Source organism: Carex rostrata, chromosome 11 (assembly GCF_964058835.1).
Source record: "Carex rostrata chromosome 11, lpCarRost1.2, whole genome shotgun sequence".
Lineage (NCBI taxonomy): Eukaryota > Viridiplantae > Streptophyta > Magnoliopsida > Poales > Cyperaceae > Carex > Carex rostrata.
The window spans coordinates 8,317,646-8,326,975 of NC_135928.1; the positions used below are offsets into that span (position 1 = coordinate 8,317,646).

Sequence of the window (9,330 nt, forward strand, 5' to 3'; positions counted from 1 at the left end):
TGAGAACAAATAAAACGAGTCCCTCCCAAAGCCTACACTAAGAACAAGTTCCTCTGGTTTCAGCCCAGCCCAGCCCAGCCCAGCCCAACCTCAGGTTTGATTTCCAAAGCCTATTTCTACGCTTCTCTTCTGTGTTATCCCGTTAACCCAATTAAATGATCAAGAAAAGCCCAATAAAAGCCCAGGTAAGGTCCATTTTTCTCACTCCCTTCGTTTCTTCGTTCTGACGGTGTAGTCCGATTGTCCGAACCGAGAGACGGAGGTGCGCATCGATTTAACCCTCAATTCGTCACTCAACGAGCAAAGGGGGAAGGAACAACAAGGTTTTAATATTTTCCGCAATTCAATCTTAAGGTTTTAGTTGAGGAATTTGCTCCAGTTAATTGGAACTTTGTGCAGGGTTGAAGAGAAATGGAGCATGCGGAGGAAGAGAACCGCACTAATAAGCAAGACGACGAGGTAAATTATTAGTTATCTTTTGTCAAAGAATTCAATTCTCTGCTGTTGTAGAGAAATACCACGTGGTTTAGAGGCTAAGGTCTGAGGGAATGGAGATCAGGAGAAGAAGCACGCTAGGTTTTTACAAAATTAGACAAATTTACTTGACATCTTTAATAAATTTATGGTGAAATAGAAGTGTTAAGCCCGTTCCTAATACCGGCTTGCTAACTAGTCTTCTGTAATTTATTTTTATCATTATCGTCATATCCAGGAGAACATTGCTCGGCTGGAGGAACTGAAAAAGATAGTTGAAGGAAAACTTGCTCTGAGACAGAGCAATCTTAATCCTAATAGGCCCGGTAACTTTCTCATCTCATGATCTGTTTCTTTTATTGGTTCTTCTATGAGAAATGATTACCATGAAATTATTATATTTAATGCAGATACAAGCTTTCTCAGAACGCTTGATTCAAGTATTAAACGGAATACAGCTGTTATTAGGAAACTTAAACAAATAAGCGAAGACCAGAAAGAGTCCTTGATAGAGGAATTAAAAAGCGTTAACTTGAGTAAATTTGTTAGTGAGGCAGTGTCTTATATCTGTGAGGCCAAACTCAAGACCTCTGACATCCAAACTGCTGTCCAGGTAAAACTGAATTTGCATTTAACAGTACAGGTTTTCCAAAATATGCCACTACTGCTCAGTTGTCTATTGAAAGAGCACCAATTATTTGGGGGTAGTTGCGAACAGTATAAAAACTAACACGAACACCGAGTTTTAGGAAAAAAAAATGTACAAGATGACCACTGTGCCCTTATTTCAAATAATGTGATTTGTACCCGTTTAGACTTCACTAATGACCGTTTAATGATATCCTTTTAAATTCAAATTAATTTCCTTATTTCCTTCTGTTTCTCTTGTTCTATTCCGTTTCTATGGAGTCCTTGCTAAACTGATGTTAATTAGGAATAATGGTAACACGTTTAATAATAGTAGAAGGCGAAAATTTGTTTAGGACAAAAGAAGTTGCCTAAGAGAACAGAAGTGTCTGTTTTAATTTTTTGTTCCTCCAAATATGAATGTTTCTGCAATTAGCAAAAATAATGGGCGGTATTTGCAAATTGGATAAGTGTTAGTTTTTTTTATAAAATCTTTGAGTAACCTTTAGCGTTTGATTAGTTCCTTTTGAATAAGAGATTCACAACTGGGTCTTCCTTTGTCTTGTAATTTTCTAGGTGTGCTCCTTGCTACACCAAAGATACAAGGACTTCTCACCTTGTCTGATACAAGGCCTGTTGAAAGTATTTTCTCCCGGCAAAACTGGAGAGGAGTTAGATAACAGTTCTAGAGCCATGAAAAGAAGAAGCACTCTTAAGCTACTCTTGGAGCTCTATTTTGTGGGCATAGTCGAAGACGCCACTGTTTTTGTCAATATTATAAAAGATCTTACTTCGACCGAGCATTTGAAAGATCGAGAGGCTACTCAGACTAATCTCTCTCTTCTTACTAGTTTTGCCAAACAGGGGAAGTATTTCTTGGGGTTACCCCTGCCCGAGCGTGACATTCATGAAGAGGTTTTTTTTGTTACTCTATCAAGTGTAATGTTCATGTTTGAACTATAAAAATAACTGTCTCAGATTTTGTTTCCTTTAATTGCAGTTATTCAAGGGTCTCAATGTTACAGCTGACCAGAAAAAGTTTTTTAAGAAAGCTTTCAGCTCGTACCATGATGCAGTAGTTGAACTACTACGAACTGAGCATCATGTAAGTTTGCTCATCTCATTGCATATTTTGTAGATTTTATTGGCAAAACTCACAATTTCTCTAATTTTATTTGTAGTCACTGAGAATGACGGAACTGGAGAATGCAAAGGTATTTAATGCTAGAGGGGAGCTAAGTGAAGATAGCACTTCATCTTATGAAAAACAAAGGAAGTCTTATGATCAATTGCTTCGTAGTGTCTCTTCGTGAGTTCGTTTTCTTTATTGAACCTGCGGTTGTTTAATAATTCATTGTTTTCTAACTTAGTTGGACAATTTATTCATTCTAGATGGCATCTTAATTGTATAGATTTTGTCTGTTTCTATTTAGTTCCTTGAAGTTGCCATGTTTAATAGATGGCAAGCTTATGCATTGTTCATATTTAGAGAAATTCACAAATGCTAGCCTAGTGAGAAATAGGATGATATGGCACTGACATGTTATGTGCAATAAATAAAATCATAAAGGTTCACTTATAAGGATAGACTAAAATCTGCCATGCTATGTGAAGATTTGGTAGTCGTAAGCTGTTTTGGGTTAACTGCGGCCTGTCATGGAAATAGGCCCTTTTTCATAGTGAGCCCATTTTTGTGATACCAAATTTCCAATTAGAGCTTTCTTAGTTGCATTTTTGTCCTTCCATATTTTCTTCTTCTTTTGGTCCGTAACCTGTGTAATTTTCTTTCTAATTTTCCGCGCACTAAATCTTTTGCTGACGTTGACAATTAGCATATCTTTCCATGAGACAGCGTATCTGATAACTGAAGCTCATGATTTATGTATTTTAACTCTTTAAATACCCTTGAAATAAAACTTCTCTTCTTTGCTTAGTTTGGCTGAAGCCCTTGAAATGGATCCTCCGGTGATGCCTGATGACGGTCCCACTAGGGTTAATAGCTCAGTTGATGGATCCTCGCATGGGCAAGGAAAAGATGCGCCCGCAATGGAACCAGTTTGGGACGACGAAGATACGAGGTCCTTCTACGAGTCTTTACCTGACCTCAGGTTAGTATATCCTATACACCTTTTAGAAGAAATATCAAATTTGGTGAATGGTTTTCAATTATATATTTTATACTACATACCTATTTTTGTTCATACCATGTAGTAACAAATTATTTTCGAGAACAGGAACTTATGCTTAAACAGCAAGTGATAATTTGTTTAGAAATTAGTGAAGAGAGATTACATAAATTTGGCAGGTCTATTTTTTGCTTTCCATTAAACACTATTGGCAGAACTTGTGCTGTTTTTAAATAATTTTCCAAAAGAGGTTTGAATAGCTTCTTGTTAATTAAACATTTTTTTTTCTAACTTCTAATCGACAATGTTTTTGGCAGAGCTTTTGTTCCTGCAGTCCTGCTTGGAGAAACTGAACCAAAGACGAAAGATCAAGAGGGAAAAGCAAATGAGCAGCCAGTAAGATTTCGAATTACTTGAATCATGTGTTTTAATGTTTGAGCGCGAAGTTGATTTTTTATGTGTCTGTAATCTCATTTAACTGGAAATTAGTGTTTTCATGTAAATCCAATTACATGGTGCTTTTTTTTTTTTAAATTTTTCATAAGGAATCACCAAAGGAGTCAGATGGCGATGCGCAAGCAAATGCCACATCTTCTTTGACCTCTGAGCATCATTATGAAGGCAAAGCAGAGGAAAAAAGCAAGGAGAGGGGAGAAAGACAAAAGGAGAAAGAGAAGGAAAAAGAAAAGGGGAAAGTTACTGAGAAGGAGAAAACCAAAGAGAAGGATACAGACAGAAAAGGGGAGATCGAGAAGGAGAAAGGTAAAGGTGCTGACAATGCGAGTTTAGATGCGTTACTCCAGAGGCTTCCTAGTTGCGTTAGCCGTGACCTGATTGATCAACTCACGGTTCGTCCATTGCATTCTCTTATAGTCGTTTGACCTTGTTATGATTAAGTGGTTGATTGACATCATCACACTTTACGAAATCGATTAATGTCAGTCAAACTGTTTACGGCGTCACCAATTGCATATTAGATGTTCACTCTGTATGAGTCCATTAATTGTTCATATTTCTCTGGTTTACATTGATATCGTCTTTACACTTGCTAGTGAACTGGGGTTGATCGCATGTCAAGGTGATACTTTTTCTCTTTCTTTTTGTAGGTTAAGTCTGGGGCTTAATTTATTCTATAGCATTATCTTCTGGCAGCATAATGATTTTAAAATCTTTTCTTTTTTCTGATTAATGTCATTTTCACAGGTGGAGTTCTGCTACCTGAATTCAAAAGCAACCCGCAAGAAGTTGGTGCGTGCATTGTTTGGCGTGTCAAGGACTTCTCTGGAGCTGTTGCCATACTACTCTAGGATGGTCGCAACACTTGCCACTTGTATGCGAGATGTACCTACCATGCTTCTCAGTATGCTCGAGGAGGAGTTCAATTTTCTCATTAATAAGAAGGTTTTCCTTCATATTATTAGCTGCCAAAATATTTTAACCGGGCTTGATTACCTTATCTTCAGTTTAAGTTTATCCTATGTTGAATTTAGATTGTTCTGTTGCCCTCTTCTTTCTCAGGATCAAATCAACATTGAAACAAAGATAAAGAACATTCGGTTTATTGGAGAGCTATGCAAGTTTAAAATTGCACCTCCCGGCGTTGTCTTTACTTGTTTTAAGGTGAATTCCTTTTTACAGTACACTTTTTGGTCTATTTAGTGTGGTAGCTTATTTTAAGGTTGAAGTAAGATCTGATGCCTACAATGCCAAGAGAAACTGTGAATAAACTTTGGGATCAGATTCATTGGTACTTTTCCTCTATCATCGGGACCATACCAGTACAGGTAATTGGGTTGACTCCATATTAACTGAGCGCCAGTTTATTTTTCTGCTACTTCACTCTTTCTGTTTATTTGATGACAGCAATGTCTAGATGATTTTACTCATCACAACATAGATGTGGCATGCAGCCTGCTCGAGACATGTGGGAGGTTCCTGTACCGTTCACCAGAGACTACGGTTCGCATGGCAAATATGCTTGATGTAATGATGCGCCTCAAGATTATTAAGAACCTCGACCCCCGCCATAGCACTCTTGTTGAGAATGCATACTACCTTTGCAAGCCCCCAGAGAAGTCAGCTCGAGTATCTAAAGTTCGGCCGCCTCTTCATCAAGTGAGCCATTTTTACTGTTATACTTCTTTTTTGAAATTATCTTATGCGTATTTATACACTGAGGATGATTGGTGTCTTGAATGTAAACATGCATGTTTAACCTGGAGGGTCTTTTTATGGTGTTCTTTTCATGTCAAGCATGCTTTATTTGATGGAAATCATACTCATGCAAAACACAGCTGTTAAGTGTCCTTGGGGGTGGTTGGGGGTTTTCGTTTAGTACTTTAGTGATATGCCAGCCTTAACTAATGATACCAGTATGTTTCTTTAAAACCAATTCTCTTTAATGTTACTCAGTCGAAATTATCAATAACACGTGTCTAACATAATAGCATAACAAAACATCAATTTTGCCATTATAATATATACTTTACTACAATTCTTATGCATGACATTATCCTTAATAGACTACACAGTCTGAATGATTGTTCAAATATATCTCAAAAGCAAGCAGGTATTAGGCCTAAGTCATTCAAATATAACACCACAAAGAAAATTAATAGCAACAACACATCAATAGTAACAATTTCTTCATATAAATTAAATTCGCTGCAGCATTCATCAGATTCATTTTATCTCGTTATCAATATTATTGTTCGGGCTTATAGGTTAAGCTAAGTAGACTATGGATTTAGATATGAGCTGCAGACTAACCAAGCACAGAAATCTGAATAAACCACCAAAGTTATGCCATGTCATGGAGAACTCTCTTAATTTGGCATTTTATGGCCGCTAAAATTTGCAACATTACAATTCTTACATATTTGCCGGGGTCAAATATGGATTTTTATAAGAAAATACTGAACATTAAAATTACACCATATGCGTGTGCAATTAGAAAAAAGAATGGGGGACATTGAACCCCATTCGGGACATTTGAAAGCCGCCCATTTTTGCAAACAGGAATCATCTTTTACAGTACGCATGCAAATTCTAGTTTGTATAGCAGTATAATTTCCAGATTTAGCACCAGTTATCTTAATGTTTTTGTGTGCTATCATCATCACTACATATGCAACTTCAATGAGTGCTACAAATATGATAGTTTCTTCATTTCTTATCTGCAGTACATAAAGAAGTTGGTTTTCACTGATCTTGACAAGAACAATGTAGAATATGTTCTTCGGCAACTGCGCAAGATGCCATGGGCAGAGTGTGAATCGTACATCCTCAAATGCTTTCTGAAAGTTCACAAGGGAAAATACAGCCATATCTATCTCATTGCACTTCTAACTGCTGGCCTCAGTTGCTATCACGATGACTTTGCTGTAGCTGTTGTGGACGAGGCAAGTCGAATGCACACCAATTTATTTAGATTAGTAATCCTATTTATAGTATTAATTATTATCATTACTATTTTCTTTCGTGAACCTTTTTAGGTGCTTGAGGAGATAAGAGTGGGTCTGGAACTGAATGACTTCAACATGCAACAAATGCGGCTTGCACACATGCGATTTTTGGGGGAGCTTTATAACTATGAGCAACTTGATTCTTCTATTATATTTGAGACGCTCTACCTTGTACTCATATTTGGCCATGGGACCCCTGAAGTAAGTCTGTTTGCTAGACCTCTAGGCCCTGTGTTGTATAAAAGAATGTGATAACATCTAATGTTCTAACATCAACCCATTTTCTCGTTCCTATAGCAAGAAGTGTTGGATCCGCCAGAGGATTGTTTTCGTATCAGGATGGTTATCACAATCCTCCAGACATGTGGTCACTATTTCAACAGAGGCTCTTCAAAACGAAAACTCGACCGTTTTTTGCTTCATTTTCAAAGATATATCCTCAGCAAAGGGCAGGTTCCCTTTGATATTGAATTTGAAATTCAGGTTAAGAAACTCTTTTATCTTAAATATAACCTCTGTTAATTCCAAGACTATTATTGGGGCATTCTCGTGACGTTGAGCGTTTACAGGACATACTCGCTGAACTACGGCCGAAAATGACCCGCTATACTTCAGTTGATGACATAACTACAGCGCTAGTTGAACTTGAAGAGAAAGAGCGTCTTGCCAAGAATGCGGCCAATGGGGTTGAAGAAAATGGGACTGACAATGTGAGAATGGAGACTGGTGACAGTGACAGCTATTCTGACAGGAGCAGCTTTAAAGAGGCAGACGAGCTACTGTCAGAAGGGAATGATGATGGTTCCGAGAGTATAAATGGTGATGATGAGGATGAGGACGCGGGTCCTGGTAGATCTGAGGAGGATGAAGTTGCTGTCAGGAAGAAGAGGACCGAAGTAGATCCTGCTGAGATGGAAGATTTTGACCGGGAGATGAAGGCCATGATGCAGGTAAGATTTTGTGACCCTGATTTCCCTTGTACCCCCATCAAGGCATTCTATAGATCCACATGTCATATGCCACGTGGAACTCTGTGGAATATCGGTATGTGCTGGTTAGATTTTATTCCCGATCAGTGTGATCTGAGCATGCTTTCTTTTATATTATATACATATTTAAAACTTTTGTTAACGTTGTGTTTTCTGTGGGTCATGGGATGAATTTTCATCCCATATCTTCTGGTACTGGTGGTATTGGTGCTGACCTTCAAAGTTACCTGAGTGGCATGCCTTCGATGGAAAGTTTGCCAGAACTAGATTTTGGAATAATGGATGTTTTATAATAACTATGTTAAAAAATAAAGGAGATCTGATTGGCTAGGTGGTCCTAGGTCACACCAAGAGGACTTGGTATTCTAGAATCTCTGTTGACATGGAAAAATAAAATAAAATGAAATAATGCAGGAGAGCCTGGAGTCGCGCAAACAAGAGCTAAGAGTCCGGCCCGCGACCATAAACATGATGATACCAATGAACATATTTGAAGGAGGCCACAGAGAATCTGAGAGCGGTGAAGAAACACTAGACGAAGAGCCTGATGGTGGCGGCAGCAAAGTGCGGGTGAAGGTCTTAGTTAAGAAAGGGAACAAGCAACAGACCAAGCAAATGTACATTCCTGGTGAGTGCTCTCTGGTGCAGGGGGTGAAAGAGAAAGAAGCGGCCGAGATGGAAGAGAAAAGGGATATCAAAAAGAAAATCTTGGAGTACAATGAGAGAGAGGAAGACGAGGGGAGTGCAGCTTTGATGACCGGTAACTGGCCTTCACTTGGTAGCAGTGGTACCAGTGGGGGAGCTGGTGGTTCTGGTAATACTGGTAGTGGTAACAGGTCAGGTGGGCAAGGGAGGGGGAGGTCATTTTATGTTGCGGGTGGGTATCACCATGGGTACAGCAGGAGACGGTGACTCTTGTTAATTTAGGCTGCTTTTTAAAATTTAAAAATATTGAAGAAAAAGAGGAAAATTATATCTGCGTTGGAAGTGGAAAACCCGAGCGGAGCAAATGGTTTTCTTTGTAATTAGATGTGTTGGGTTTTCTGTAGTGTAGTTTTATTTCCCATGACGTATGTGTATTGCTCGTTTTGATGTTTGTTTGGTCCTTAACAAAATTGTCATGACATGCCTGTACTTATGCAATAGAAGTATAATTTTCCCTTTCTAGACAAAAGAGCCATTCCTCTCAGTTTCATGTTGGTTGAGACAGATTTGGTCTGTTATGGGGTTGAGCCAATTTAGCCTAACAGGTCAGAGTGCGTATCCTCTGAGATATCTCAATTTTTACGTGACTAATGTGTACGGTGCTTATTTAGGGATAGCGCAGGGGGCCAGTATTATTTGTGCAGAACATATATAAACGGTTGAGATTTCCAAAAGAACACTAAGTTTGAGATATCTCAGAGGATTCGAATTCAACAGGTCATGGGTGAATCATCTTTTAGTTTCGGAGATAATCAAGTCTTGGAACAATTGGGTTAGATGTCTAGATTAGGTTGATTTTTGGTTTCAATCTTACAGTGTCATGTATTGGAATCTGGACCTCTAATCTTTCATGCAGAGAGTAATATCTTAGTCATTATCTCAGGTGTGGTTATCTTTATTTGATGGTTGCCCTTGAAATTATAGGTTGTTTGCATATTAGATCAA

General features: G+C 38.3%; 1 protein-coding gene across 1 annotated transcript; it reads left to right on the forward strand.

The window, feature by feature from the left end:
* Nucleotides 1-206: 206 nt before the first annotated feature.
* LOC144561532 (regulator of nonsense transcripts UPF2) lies at nt 207-8,854 on the forward strand. Its single transcript, XM_078310501.1, has 18 exons — nt 207-323; nt 400-459; nt 713-800; nt 885-1,087; nt 1,678-2,016; nt 2,102-2,206; nt 2,283-2,410; nt 3,036-3,209; nt 3,545-3,623; nt 3,773-4,075; nt 4,431-4,628; nt 4,746-4,847; nt 5,091-5,342; nt 6,410-6,628; nt 6,722-6,892; nt 6,989-7,174; nt 7,261-7,641; nt 8,095-8,854. Exons 2-18 carry the CDS (start codon nt 412-414, stop codon nt 8,590-8,592), a joined length of 3,474 nt encoding a protein of 1,157 aa, XP_078166627.1. The 5' UTR covers nt 207-323; nt 400-411; the 3' UTR covers nt 8,593-8,854.
* Nucleotides 8,855-9,330: the final 476 nt, after the last annotated feature.

What these genes read in the sequence shown, in the direction of transcription:
- LOC144561532 (XM_078310501.1), top strand. Translation starts at nt 412, where the DNA reads ATGGAGCATGCGGAGGAAGAGAACCGCACTAATAAGCAAGACGACGAG. An exon ending in GAAAAGCAAATGAGCAGCCA is followed by an intron (nt 3,624 to 3,772) that starts GTAAGATTTCGA and finishes ATTTTTCATAAG; the next exon opens with GAATCACCAAAGGAGTCAGA. An exon ending in AGATGAAGGCCATGATGCAG is followed by an intron (nt 7,642 to 8,094) that starts GTAAGATTTTGT and finishes GAAATAATGCAG; the next exon opens with GAGAGCCTGGAGTCGCGCAA.